The following is a 15,521-nucleotide window of genomic DNA, read 5'->3' on the forward strand; positions in this document are numbered from 1 at the left end:
AATGTTTAGAAAGAGAATAGTGATTTCAGTCCTTGATATTTTAATATTGAAGTTCCCATGGAACTTCCAGATGGAATACTAAATATAATGAGTACATTGGTCTGGAATTCATGAAAGGAGTATAGACTTAAATATTTCAGAGTCATCACTTATATATATTAATATGTAATATTTGAAACCATGAGAGTGAATGGGCTCCCTCAAGAAAGAACAGGTAGACTAAGCTGAAAAAAAAATAAAAGGCAAAACTTTTGTGAGTACAGACATATAAAGAAAAGAGCCTTTCAAGTGACTAAGAAAAACTTATTAGATGAGAATGAGGAAATCAAAGAATGGTACTAGGAAGATGAGGGAAAGGGTCAAGAGAGGCGAATGCTATAAAATGAGGGCAAGAAAGAAGAGAAAGTTAATAATGGGAAGATCACTGAACCATAGAAATAAAAGCCTGATTTCCATGGTTAAGAAGTGAATAGGCGGTAAAGAAATGGGGCCTGGGTGTATATTAAACACTTGGAAGGCCTTTTCTCTTAAGGGAAGCAGAGAGATGTAAGGTACATATGAACTTGCTCAGTTTTTTATATGAAAGATATGAGTAGGTTTAGAGAATGCAAGGAAAGATACCAATAGAAGGGGAGACACAACAACAAATGAAGCAGTGTCCTGGTTCTTTAAAAAAAAAAAAAAAAAACACCAGATGGAAACAGAATCAAGAACAGTTGAATAGATCAATCTGGAATGGAAGGACTACTCTTCATTGTAGCCTGGAGAACGGAATACTGATAAGGGCATATAAATATGCATCTGTAGGTATAGTTGCAGGACATTTGGGAATTTCATAGCCAAAATGTTCCATTTTTCTCAGTAAAGTAGGATGCAAGGTTTCCTCGAGAGAAAAGTGGGCAGGAGCAAGGCAGTGGGTTTGATGGGCCTGGTGGAACACTGAAGAAAGAACATCTAAGTTGATTCCAAAGCAACACAAAGAGCCATGGAAGCTAGAGAAATACATCAGTGCACCATCAATTTAACGTTACAATGCTCTCTGTTCAATTTCCTGAGGACCAGAGATGATCTAAAGTTGAGTAACTGCAGGCAGGAAACTCTGAAAGAGAAGAAAGCAAGAATTTTGAAAGAAATGTCAAAAGAATGCAGTGAAGCACTCAGAGGTCTTCACCAGATAGGGAAAAAAATCAAAGCCATGAAGGGCTGGGAGAGTGGTAGAGGGAAAAAAAGCTAGATACAACATTTTAATACTAGATTAGAAAAATTTATGAATTTACAGATGATAGAATATATATATCAACTTATATACCTTTTTTGTCTCTCGAAGTTCTGGCTTCTGTACTTTCTCCTCTACTACAAAACACTTATCTGTTGAAACCTGTTAATAATTGGTCTTTGACCATTTTTCTTGAGTTAAGAATTTACTCAGGGATAAAGAAAATTATAAGATATCTTCATATTCTCAAAGAACTTAATATTTGCTTAGAGAAGTGACATAAAATAGAATGATAAAAAGACATCAAATTCACATGGCAAGTTGTGTGACGTAAGCAAAAGGACAATAAAAATTCACACTAGGCAAGGAAGCTTCCTGAAAACAAAGTTTATTCTTTCATAAGATTTATATCAGTGTAGGGGACTATGGATAGTGGCAGCTGGAGTAGGAATAACAAAGTATACAGGCACTGGTATGCCTTCTAAGAGAAGATTCACTTTAATCAATAACTAGATATGAGATTGGATAGATATATTAAGACCAGATTATGAAATAACTAGGATATTTTAGCTCAGACTGAGGATAAGCAGAGAAGAATCACAGAGTGGGGTGAAGTGTCCAATAATAAAACAGTATTTTATAAAACAGAAACTTTCCTCCCACTAAAATGCATAAATGGCTGATATACTCACTCTTTCTTCCTCTAGTGTATTGAAGTATAACACACTAGGACATACACCGTGGTATGAACTGAAGAATTGCAGATGGTAAGATTCACTACAATAACATCAAATGTAGATCAGCTATAAAAAGTCATCATTATGGTATATCTTAAATTCGTGGAAAGTATTTTGTATTAGCAAAAGCAATCTAATTTATATTAAAAAATAAATTACTAAGCTATTTTTATTAACAAAATTTACCATTTTTAAAATGTAACAAACTATCATACTCACCACAAGGCTTTGAATGTCCCAAAACCTCATCAGCTTTCATGGTTTTACACAACTCAAAGTACTGAACACACTGCTGAACTGCTGTAGTTATCTAATAAAATAATAGCTTATTAATTCCAGAAGTTTAAGTCCACAAGTCCATGTATTAAAAGAAGTTAGTCAAGGCTGTAAAATATGCTGGGAAAATATTTAAGAAAAATATTCAGAAAATCTAGAATAGCACCTTTCCAGGCCATTAAAGCTCAGTCTCCCCAGTTACATTTTAACTATGGCATCATTCTGGGAAACACAGAAAATATTTGTAAACCAACAAACATAACATTGTCACAGTGTTGGTGTCAAGGCAAAAATACAACTGTACTTTACATTTTATAGTGAAAGATGCAAAAATTATGGCCATGACTTTAAAAAGTATCTTGCCAATATCCCCAGTTCCCTTGCCTTTGAGTCTTTTCTTCCTACTTAGCCAGCAAAATGTGAACTGGATCTAGCCTTCATTTCTATCTTAGATACCAGAATTGCTAAAAACTATAAAAAAAAAAATCTCAATCCAAAGAACAGTCATAAAAAATGACCTCCAACTTCTGTACCCACCGATTCTCTGATAGTCTTTATTCTACCTCCTTCTCCCATTCTCCTCAAGCAGAGATTTCCGATCTTCTCCCTTTCTTCTGCACCTACATACTTCCTGTAGATGCCCTCTCATTCTAACTCTCAAATAAAATAGAGGCCACCAGTGAGACAAGGAGTGATAACTGTTAGATCTGGTAATAAGGAGGTTTCTGGTGACTTTGAAAAGATCAGTTTCAGGGGAGTTTGGGGAATAAAACTAACTATAAGGAATAGGAACGGAAAAAGTAAAGGCAGCTAGTATAATTTTCATTTTCAAGAAGGCTGGTTGTAAAAGAAAAAAATGAGTAAAACATAGGGGTGGGATCTTAGAGTTAAGAATGAATTCTTCAGGTTGGAAGGATGTGGTCATGTTTAAGTAAATAGAAAGGAAGTTTGACTATGCAGGAGAGAAAGGATAATTGACAGAAAGGTGTCTAAGAGCAGGAGCAGCTAGGACCTAAGTGGAAGGAAGGGTTAAGCTTTAGATGGGAAAAAGATGGAGGTTGTGTGATTGAGGCAAGTTCATAATCATGGAATCAAGGAATTGATAGATTTCCTAGTCTCATTCATTCTTATGGCCTCAGTTTCATGCAAAAGAGTTAACATGGCAGGATTTCTATCATTAGAAAGGCCTGCTTACAAGATTGGTCCTTAACCAGCGTCTGGGAACTTGGATTTCAGGAGCTTCCCCCCATTCTAAGAACTGTACCCTAAACTGTACAAACAATGTGGTTTATGCTGAACATCTGTTTTCCTTCTGGGAATGTGGAATCCCTGGTATGTAGCAGGCAGAAGGTGCCAACATGATTAACCCCCAATTTAAAAAGAAAATGGGCACTGAGTCTCTAATGAGCTACCCTGGTAAACAACATTTCATATGAGCGGTCACAATTTGACACTGGAGAAATTAAGTGGAGTCCTGTGTGACCCCACTGGCAAAAAAGACTCTTGGAGGCTTATGCTTGGTATCTTCCAGACTTTACCCAATGCGCCTCTTCCCTACACCAGTTTTGCTTTGTATCTTTTTTCTGTAAGAAATCATATTTGGGAGTACAACTATGTGCTGACTCTTATAAGTCCTCCCAGCAAATCATCAAATCTGGGGGGTGGGCTTGGGGAACCCCCCTTCCATATCTATGTCTTATCTAGATCAAACTTTAGGATCCAGATCAATAAAATGAAACTTCCCCCCAGAAATCTGGATCTCAAACTCGATATGACCAAATCCACCAAATCTAAAGGTATAACCTTTCCCAACTTTCCTATTTTCTTCCTACTGTTACTTATCTCAATGAATGATAGACACTCAAATGAGTAAGTCCTCACCGAAACTCCTTTCAAAAAGCCAAGTCCTCTAAAACCTACATTCTAAATATAGTACTCCTGAGTCCACCCATTTATCCCAATACACTGTCATAGCCTTAATTCATGTTTCCATCATCTTTTGCTTGGATTACTGCAAAGCCTCTTAGGGGAGAAGCACCTTCAGCCCATTTTCCAAATTTTCCAAAGCCCTAATATGATCATATTACTTCAGTACATGAAAATCTATCAGTGGCTCACTAAACCTCCAGAATAAAGGCCAATCTCCTAAATTTGACAATAAGAACTTTTTAATGATCTAACACTAGTCTTGTTCCTCTTATCCTCCAGATGTTCCCCCTCCCCAGCCACACACACACGCACAGAGAAATACATCTACCTGTGTAAAAGTCTGTCACCAAAAGCCAGTTCAACATGTGACCAAATGACCAATTCATTAAAAGCAAATCCACTAAAAATCTCACCAGTCAATGCACACCAACAGAATTTGAAACACATTCAAAATGAAATTAACAACAGACTCATTTTTATCTGCAAAAGGGAAAGGGCTGAAAATCCCCTTAAGTAGCTCTTTTCTATTTTTTTTTCTTTTTTTTTTTTTATTAGTTTCTGCTTTATAACAAAGTGAATCAGTCATACATATACATCTGTTCCCACATCCCTTCCCTCATGCATCTCCCTCCCTCCCACCCTCCCCATCCCACCCCTCCAGGCGGTCACAAAGCACCGAGCTGATCTCCCTGTGCTCTGCGGCTGCTTCCCACTATCTATCTACCTTACGTTTGGTAGTGTATATATGTCCATGCCTCTCTTTCGCTTTGTCACAGATTACCCTTCCCCCTCCCCATATCCTCAAGTATATTCTCAAGTAGGTCTGTGTCTTTATTCCCGTTTTGCCCCTAGGTTCTTCATGACATTTTTTTTTTTTAAATTCCATATATATGTGTTAGCATACGGTATTTGTCTTTCTCTTTCTGACTAACTTCACTCTGTATGACAGACTCTAGGTCTATCCACCTCATTACAAATAGCTCAGTTTCGTTTCTTTTTATGGACTCTTTTCTATTTTTAATGGAATTATGAGGCCCTATCCTGCCTCATACATGAATGAAACAAACTGAGGTCAACTGGCACAGACCCAATTTAAAACATCTAAGAACTTTTCAAAAAACATCATCCACTTAATATTAGCTTTCAGGGAACTGATTTTCAGGAAATTTCTCTAATACTAATTCACATTTCTCTTAGCAATCTATGTCCAGCCATATGAAATATGTGCAGTTTCCAAGTGTACTATGTGTTTTCCAATCCCTAAAGCCTTTAAACATGCTATTCCATGGCCCTGAAATATTTTCCCACCACTACCTTAACCACCACCCCTCTTTCCCAGAATAACACCTATTCATTAATAAAAAATTTCCCACTATCCTTGAAAATAAGCAATTGTTCTATAGATAAAAACCAGAACCATATTTCTATATAACCATGGTTAACACGTATCTAGAACAAGTTTAAAACCTTCTTAATCATGACATGTCAACAGATCTCAATGAACATACTTTTGTAAGCAAACCAATCAGTTAGCCCCTTTCTTCTAAAAGTCAGCCAACAACAGACACATTCCAGGAAATCTACAGTTGGCATGAACTCACTCTCACCTCTGAAAGCCCAACCTGAATTCCAAGTTTTCCCCAAAATTTTATATTAACAATCTGCTTTGCCTAATTAAGTAAGCAATAAACTCAGTTTTATGCATTGTTTCAGATACTGAACAGTGGTCTTAACCCTCAACGATTCTGGAGCTTACACTGAGATTACCTTGAGGATTCTCATTTGGCATCATTCCACGGGGTCCTCAAAGAAGGGTGTTCACTGGGTCCCCAAGTCCCAAATTTTGATAATCCTTCAGATTTGTTACCACATGAGTCTGTCTCAACAATGATCTAAGCTTCAACTTGCTTCACTGAGTTCTCATTGCTAGATTTTATTTTCCTTGGATTTGTAATGAAATAGGTCTTTGTACAAAGTAGCCTTTTGTTTTGGAGGAGCACCATTTGGTCAATAGTTCTACTATTAACCTGCTTATTCTTCTGTGTTCATTTTGCTTTTGTTATTTGTAGACTCTGAACTCCTGTTTTCTTTTGGTTTAGCTTGCATCTACTGAATATATAAAGGAGTGTTCATAGGAAACAAAAGGAGGCATAGTCCAAAAAGTCTCTAATCCAGTCAACCCAATCCAAGCCAGCCCTGAGATGAGTGGCTACCAGCAATAAACTCATGCAAAGGCAACTGGTCAAACTGCCTTGGGACTTTGACAAAAATTTCATGAGGATACTCCCTGACTTGTCAATTCTTGAAAGAGGGGAATCAATGATCATTATGTCAGCAATCACACAGCCCCTCCCTAGCTTCTGCTTAGTCAGAACCTGAGACACCATTCATAAGCACACACTTTTGCCCAAAAGTACAGGGATCTGTTTCACGTTTGTCATGAGTTTATCTAAGGTGTAACCCCCTTGACAGAACTACTTCCTAGATGAACTTACTCTTAAGATCCTAATTCTTACACATAAATTGGTAAATAGCAACAAAAAAATGACTTTGAAAAACTGCCATTATGGAGAACTTTTGACGTGACAAATATACTTGAGAGGCTCTAAAGAATTAGAAGACAAAAGAACAAATAGCTTCTCTGAGAACTCAAAGTACTATCTCCAGGATAATCTTTCTCACTCTTTAGTTTACTTCCACTCAAACCTTCAAAAACCCATTCTTCCTTGCACTCATTTCTACTCACCTTTATCTTCACTATCCACTTAAACCCACTTCTGTTCCTTCTACTCGTTCCCATTACTTCTTACACGTGCTATCTTTTATTTGAGAAGGGGTAACAATCACAGAAAAAGGTACATCTTAGAAGAGGGACAATAACATGATATAATACCCCCTTTAAACTGCAGGAGCAAAAAGCAGATCTAGGGCTTCCCTGGTGGCGCAGTGGTTGAGAGTCCGCCTGCCGATGCAGGGGACATGGGTTCGTGCCCCGGTCCAGGAAGATCCCACATGCCGCGGAGCGGCTGGGCCCGTGAGCCATGGCCACTGAGCCTGAGCATCCGGAGCCTGTGCTCCACAACGGGAGAGGCCACAACAGTGAGAGGCCCGCGTACCGCAAAAAAAAAAAAAAAAAAAAAAAAAGCAGATCTACAGTAGGTAAATTTAAATATTAAAGAGTCAAGTTGAGGGTATAAAAAGCAATTATCCTAAACCTTAGGAAAGACAAATTTGCTGTAAAATTCAGGATTTTATTTCATACTTATTTTCCTGCACTAGGAAATATGTACCAGCCAGCTCACTTAACTGTTAACCCCTAAGATTGGCAAGGCAGGGTGGGGGCGGTGGGGGGTGGGGGGAGTATAGAAAACAGTAAGGTAGGGAGAATTTAAATAACCTAGCTGTCAATATTTTTTTTAAACGACTTTAAGAGGGCAAGAAAAATAGGAAACGTACTACATAATAAAGCCATTTCAGGGAATGACTTATTCCCTTAAGGGTAAACTGGACAAAAGATTCAAATTGTTAAAAATAAAAGAATAGTTATGCTGATAGCCAAAATGCTTTTCAATTAGTACAGATATTGCTTTAAAAAACTGGTAGCACATACACAAATTATTTGTTGCCCAATGCTACCTACTGAAAATGTCATATGTGCCACAGACAGAACAAACTGCACAAAAGAGTAGCCACTAACCCATATTACTTTTAAATTTAAATTAATTAAAATTAAAGAATCAATTTAGGGACTTCCCTAGTGGCACAATCATAGAGAATATGTCTGCCAATGCAGGGGACATGGGTTTGAGCCCTGGCCTTGGGAAGATCCCAGATCCCAAAGACAAATCCATGGAGTGGTCCAAAGTTCCCACTGCAGATATACAAATTTTTTTTTTTTTTTTTAGATATACAAAATTTGATCTTCAATTCTGAAAGGAAAATGGGAACAAACACACATGGCATCCATTTCCCCCAATGTTTCTTTTCAAAAGTTGGGTTTACTTTTAAAATTATATATATATATATACACACACACACACACACCATTAAAAAAATCTCTTGATATTTTGGTAAATTTAGGAAAGCTTTAAGAGAAAATGAGGTTTAAGATGAAATCTCATGCAAGTTTGATTAATTATGAACATGAAATATTTGAACAAGTTGATAGAATATTGAAGTTGATAATAAAGTAACTATTTGTAGGCTAAGAATTGATTATAGTATAATTCACTTTTCAAATAAGGAATGGATTTTAAGAGTTAATCTACAAGAAACATTTGAAATACGTCTGCTAGGGCCTATGTCATACCAACAGTTATTTGTATGTCAAACCATAAGAGGAAAAAAATTGCTCTTGGTTTTTTCTCCTTTTTCTATTTTAGCAAGATCACTCTACGCTCATATGGCAGCAACAAATTTCCATTTAAAATGGGAATGAGAGAAATGTGGAAAGACTTTCAGTTTCTCTAAGGATTTTCAAATACCTATTACCTCTACAAATAAATTCCCATCCTAATATTCAACATCTCCCTCTTCTCCTTTCTGAAGCCTAATTCTCTTAATTCTCAAACACAAAACAATTATTATTCTCCTTTCTTCAATTTATGTTCTACTGCAGTCTTCCTAAAATTCACAGTTCGAGGAATCTTTCCCTTTACCTCACTCCTCAACTCAAGATTCTACCTAACTACATAGAACGTATTTATTATCTCAAAGTCATATTAGTATAACATTAATTTCACAATTTTATGTTTGTCAATTAATTGCTAGACTTGCTGATTTCAGTTCCTTTCACAGTGCCCTAACATGTTGTTCTACTAATAGCAGTAAATGCAGAAAATTTTACTAATGTATTTTACAGTATTGGTTTATATTTAGTGTAACTTGAATCAATTTTTGCAACTACAAAAGCATTTACTATTCTGAATTTTATCATGCAACTTTCAGTTAAAAGCATGGGTAAATTTTATAGAACAAACTCCCCTACAAACAACTGATCTGAATTAAACTATATGATAATATTGGGTTGGCCAAAAAGTTCAATTGGGTTTTTCCATAATGTTACAGAAAAACCCGAGCAAACTTTATGGCCAACCCAATACTTAATATGGCTTATCCCAAAATAGCTAGTTACCAGCCCAATTTACTATGAAGTTATATATTTCCTAACTGTTATCCTGACTGTATTTTAAGTCTCTACTTTTATCCTTTTATGTTCACAGAATGGTAGTTTAAAAGTCACATAAAAGGGGGACTGCTTCATTATCCGATGTTAATTAATCACTCAACTTTGCACATTCAAGTTATTACATCATATATCTTTTTGTGACAATATTTCTCAAGATAAGAACAGAAATATAGACTTACCAGAGATTTATATTTCTTTTCAATAAGTCTTAGTACTGCAGTTCTGCTATAATATGCATGCTAAAATTAGGAGTAAAATGGTATTTAATATTCAAGCTATACCATTCAAAATCTATTTTTCCTGCAATATTTCTTTAACATAAATTACACAATAGCTAGTTTAAATTATTGTAATCAGGGTAAAACATGTTTTTCTAAGTACAATGGATTATGAGCATAGCAGTCATAAGAAAGAAAATTATATTAAAAACTGGAGCATTTACTGACAGACCAATAGAAAACAATCTACCCCTCAGTTGTGTCCAGGTACCATGCTAAATTACTTTAAAACCAAAAAAAAACATGTCTGACTACCAGTGTACGACAGAGCCTAAAGTAAAGATTAAGAAGTGAGGGCGAGGGGGGTCGGGGGAGGAATCACAACTCTCACAATGAAGAGGGTACTGTACTGTTTACACATGCAGAAATCTGCCAAGGCTGAAATGCTCTGAAGGGACAGTATCTTAATCATTCTCTGCCAGTCATATTTTAAAAATGATTCAAAGTGCCAAAAAACTCTCTCCTTAGAACATAGATGAGATTAAAATATGATTTTTATGCATTGTACAAAGGGGAAAATTTACATGAATATTACTTATGTTCAATATCATTAGCCTTCAATGTAGTTTATTTTACTTTAAAAAATTAAATAATAGTCTGTAAAGACTATCAAAATTCTGGGGAATAGAATTTAATTAAGTGGGGTTTGGGTTAATTGAGGGTTAATCAAAACCCTGTGTGTTTTAACCCTTGTAGCTTAAAATGTTTTAAAAAACCATTAATCTTTTTGTCAGGTTTAGTAAGAGAAACATATTGACTTACAATTAAATTACTGATCATGTTCTAAAACGAAAGCCTCATAGTACATCCCTTAGACCAGAGTTGACATACCACAACCCTCAGGCCAAATTCAGCTGCCCCCTGATATGGTAAACAATGTTTTATTGTAACATAGTCACATCCATTCATTTATATATTACCTATGGATGCTTCTGGGCTACTGAGAACTGAGTGGTTGCAACAGAAACAGGACAGCCCACAAAGCCAGAAATATTTACTGCCTGACCCTTTACATAAAGTTTGACAACTTCTGCCTTAGATGAGTGGAGGAGAATGTGATAAATTTTAATAATACTAGAACACACTTGGGGAGCTCATTTAATAATTTTCCACTGGTTAGTTTTCCTGTAATGTGCATCATTCTCTTAAGAATCAAGTGCTGACAATAAAAATGTTAAGTAAAAAAAAGTTAATTATAAACACTTTGAATATGATTTGTTAAAATTCACCTGTTTAGGTCTTTTTTAAAGCATACAACCACATAAAACAAAATCTTAATAGCTGTTATCCCTGTGTTATAGAATTAGAGAAATGTAATTTTATTTGTGCTTTTACATATTTTGTATATTGTCTACAATAGTGGTGTAATTTGATAATCAAAAAAAAGAAAAAGGTCAAATGCCAGATGTGAGGAACAAAGGGTTCAGGTAAAATTAAGTTGAACAAGCATTTATCAAACATATACTATATGTAGGCCAGGTAAGTGCTAAGCACCAAACAGAATTATGTTTTGGTTAACTGGGCATTATTATACAGTTTAGATAAAAGGCAAAAAAAAAAAAAAAAAGAAAGAAAGACATCAGCTAGATAATGTCCAAGTCGTGCTAAGCAGTAAATGAACATGTTGCTGCTCTGCATGGTTTGCATGGCAAGTCATGGTCCCATTCCCATCCTTCCCCACTGCAACAAATACAGGTTGAGAGGGACAAAGATGTAAGAACACAGGCCAACACAGCTATGACTACTGCCAGACACAGACCACTCTTATTCAACAGAAGATGGAGGTAACAGTGTAAGAATCTTTTAATATTAGTTTCAGTTCTAAGATAGTGATCACCTCCACAGGAAGTCACCAGCATTCAGGCATTAGACACATTTTCCAAACTGCAATTTCATCAAGTGGCAAATGAAGAGATGTTTTCAGACATCTAAGCCAGAGAAAAGTGAGCATTGAACCCTTACGTTCTACCACATCTGCTTAAAAAATTCGTAGCTTTTAAACTAAGACATGATTTTGCATAGGTCATCAGTTTAATAGATTCAAATGAATTACCATTAAAATCCTTTTCTGACTCTGTCACCTAATAGGTAAACCATCTTGAGCAAGTTACTTCTCTATCCCTCAGTTGCTGCATCTGTAAAATGGGATAATACCACCACCTACATCATAGATTGTTATAAGAATTAAGTGAGTTAACACGTGTAAAAGTGATTAGAACTCTTGGCACACAGTAAACATTCAAACAGCAGCTATTCTTTGACACAATAGAGCAATACACCAAGAAAGGTAGTAAAACATTCTGTATTTCCTTACCATCCACTTTTTGAACCACACAGCCTTGGTATCAACCAATGCAAGAAAGTATATCGGATCCAAAATCTTTTGTGAGACAAGATGGCTTTGATCATGTTTAACTGATAATAAAGACAAAGTACTCTCCACAATTTCTTCCATATACCTTAAAGTTTGGGAAAGAAGTGATTTTTAGAATAAAACAAATGCTATATATACATAATAGTGACATTTTATATTTATGGAATGATAAAGTAATAGGTAATCTTTAGAAACATAATTTTTTAATATTGCAGTAAATGGCAGGGGTGAAATTCACCCAGTTTTCTCTGCTCTAAAAACTTATGTTCTACTTCAACACTGGCTGTCCAAATTTAACTTTCCTTTTTAGACCCACAGTTACTCTTATTAAACCTTATTATATACAACCTTATTAAACCTTATTATATACAACCTTATTAAAAATCTTAGAACTAAAAAAGGGAAAAGTTTAAAGAACATTCAAGGAACTTGACCAAAGTAGCGAAGACCAGTAATGAAAGAACCTGAGGCTACAACAGCCTCTTACCTTGTTGTGATAATTAAATGGTATAAAATGGTACTTGCATAGAGCCATTCACATAGCTAAGTAAAAAACATGAAAGGCTAAAAAATAAACTAGTAAGCCTTTCCCAACCACATAAATCAGTTAAGACTGACTGTCTTACTCTCTTTGAAATGTATATGGACAGTAACACTCCTAATTTTATACTGGCATAAACTAGGGGGCTTACTTTTCTGGGTGTCGAATCCAGAAAGATGGAGCCTCTTTCTGATATTCATTTAGAAGACGAACCTATAAAACAGTGCATAACCGTTCTCAAGAACTTAGAATTCTTAAATATAGGATTAAACAGAAATAAAAGCATATTATAGAAAATGTATACCTTTTTAAGTAAATGGATCACATTAGGATTAGTTATATCTATGCCAGTTGAAAGAGTAGGAATATGATTTTCTCTAGAAAGAAAGTGTAACTCCAAATATTTAGCTAAAAAGAAAATATAAAGTTATTATGCCATTCATTTACAGTGCTTTCTGAAAGTTATTTCCTATCCATTTTCTTAAGTACAAACTTATAAGTTTTAAAAATGATATAATAAACATACCTAAGCTTTTATAAATTTCCTTGGTCATATGTAATGGTGAAAGTGTAAACATCTGTGCATAGAATTTTAAAATCCGGTCCTATGGAAATGAAACAAGATTTGTATCCAATATTCTTTCATCATCTATTTTTGTAAGAATCGTTTTCTACATAGTAAAAAACTTAATAAACACAAGACCATTCAAAAATTTCAGTAGAAATGTAACTAAAACGGCACATTCTTGTGTTGGTTGGCAAAAAGTAAAGTCAACCAAAACTAAGAGTCAATCTAATACAGCAGTATATTGTTGTAAAATCTGGTAATAGCAGATACAGACATGGGGAGATGTGGTGAAGAAAGGAAACAATATAATTTGTTACAATTTGACACAATGTAAAGGAGTCAAACAAAGAAACAGGAGTACTAAATGTAAAACAAAACAAACAAAAATCCCCACTCTTTTCCAAATCCACTATTTGTTTTTGTTTTAATTGCTCACATAGGAAGATTAATTAGATTTTTAGGACTTCAATAATTTTGCCTATTCCAAATATTATATTCCAAAATTTTACCTTATTTACCAGTCAGAATGGCCATCATCAAAAAATCTAGAAACAATAAATGCTGGAGAGGGTGTGGAAAAAAGGGAACACTCTTGCACTGCTGGTGGGAATGTGAATTGGTACAGCCACTATGGAGAACGGTATGGAGGTTCCTTAAAAAACTACAAATAGAACTACCATATGACCCAGCAATCCCACTACTGGGCATGTACCCTGAGAAAACCATAATTCAAAAAGAGTCATGTACCAAAATGTTCATAGCAGCCCTATTTACAATAGCCCAGAGATGGAAACAACCTAAGTGTCCATCATTGGATGAATGGATAAAGAAGATGTGGCACATATATACAATGGAATATTACTCAGCCATAAAAAGAAACGAAATTGAGCTATTTGTAATGAGGTAGATGGACCTAGAGTCTGTCATACAGAGTGAAGTAAGTCAGAAAGAGAAAGACAAATACTGTATGCTGACACATATATATGGAATTTAAGAAAAAAATGTCATGAAGAACATAGGGGTATGATAGGAATAAAGACACAGATCTACTAGAGAATGGACTTGAGGATATGGGGAGGGGGAAGGGTAAGCTGTGACAAAGCGAAAGAGTGGCATGGACATATATACACTCCCAAATGTAAGGTAGATAGCTAGTGGGAAGCAGCCGCATAGCACAGGGAGATCAGCTCGGTGCTTTGTGACCGCCTGGAGGGGTGGGATAGGGAGGGTGGGAGGGAGACACAAAAGGGAGGGGATGTGGGAACATATGTATATGTATAACTGATTAAATTTGCTAAAAAAAAAAAAACGTAAAGTAGAAACTACCACAATGTAAATGAATTAAATGAGATAACAGATGTAATCAGTACCTGACACTCGTAGGTACCTAGAAATGACAGCTTATCATTTTAATTATACCAACTTTGATGGGCTTGATCCTAACAGTGAAATTCAGTTTCCCATTAAAAAAATAAAATTCCCTCAAATGATCTACTCTGAAGAAAAAAATAACCTTGACTATATCAAATATTAGATGAATACACTTACAAAAAATGGTTACCCAAGTGACTAAAAATATATTTCAATAACCCAAGAGGTTCGTACTGAACACAGGATATTAAATACTTTGGGAAGTTTTCATATTTGCAGCAATTGGTAAGTATTTGTCATACTTTTTGAACACTATAGGCTTCACTCAGTTACATGTAAGAGTCCTTTAGAGCAGCATTCCCCAACCTTTTTGGCACCAGGGACCAGTTTTGTGGAAGACAATTTTTCCACAGACAGGAGGGATACTTGGATATCCCTTTACAAGATAGAACAAAATGCATAAGCTAACACAGTCTATTATTTGGCAATGAAGTATGACACTGACCAACCATACTTTGAATCTAATCATGACATAGTAAGTTAATTCCTTTAAAAAAAAATCTTGACAATTCAAAAGCTGGAGCTGAAATTATATTTGTGTTACTATTAAATATTTGAGCTACTATTAAAGAAAATTATATTCCATTTGCTTCTAGAATAGTAGGAAAAAAATAGGAATTCTTAACACTTCTGTAAGCATTTCCTTACACTAAATACAGGATCAGGATCTGAAAGATACACTGTCAGTTTCTCACAGAGAGTGGTCCAATTTTCATAGTTCAGTACATCAGATGGAGGAGCTGAACATAATGTTTGCAAGGCTTCATATCTCACCTATAATTTTTTAAAAGAATTTTTATTAATACTCAGCCACCAAAATAATAGCAATTCTCCAAATATTTAACTAACATTGAAAGGCAGAGTCTGGATAACTGCTTTAAAAAGCCAGTTGAAAATCAGAGCCCCTTTTAAAAAACAATTCTTGATAATTCATTTTTTAAACTGTTAAGCAGAGAAACTAAATAGTGTTTTAATTTTTGCTT

The 15,521-nt window shown here is 35.2% G+C and overlaps 1 protein-coding gene across 1 annotated transcript in view; it reads right to left on the minus strand.

Annotated features, from left to right (window-relative positions):
- TBC1D32 (TBC1 domain family member 32) overlaps positions 1 to 15,521 on the minus strand; it is a 180,101-nt gene that overhangs the window by 134,988 nt on the left and 29,592 nt on the right. The window contains exons 6-12 of the mRNA XM_081251576.1: positions 15,187 to 15,312; positions 13,066 to 13,144; positions 12,844 to 12,947; positions 12,691 to 12,752; positions 11,939 to 12,083; positions 9,526 to 9,585; positions 2,173 to 2,263 (exon numbers count right to left, since the gene is read on the minus strand). Of these exons, the coding sequence (XP_081107702.1) occupies positions 2,173 to 2,263; positions 9,526 to 9,585; positions 11,939 to 12,083; positions 12,691 to 12,752; positions 12,844 to 12,947; positions 13,066 to 13,144; positions 15,187 to 15,312 (667 nt within the window). The remainder of the gene's footprint in view (positions 1 to 2,172; positions 2,264 to 9,525; positions 9,586 to 11,938; positions 12,084 to 12,690; positions 12,753 to 12,843; positions 12,948 to 13,065; positions 13,145 to 15,186; positions 15,313 to 15,521) is intronic.

The sequence above is a fragment of the Mesoplodon bidens genome (genome assembly GCF_964165515.1).
Source record: "Mesoplodon bidens genome assembly, chromosome: 12".
NCBI classification, from domain to species: Eukaryota; Metazoa; Chordata; class Mammalia; order Artiodactyla; family Ziphiidae; genus Mesoplodon; species Mesoplodon bidens.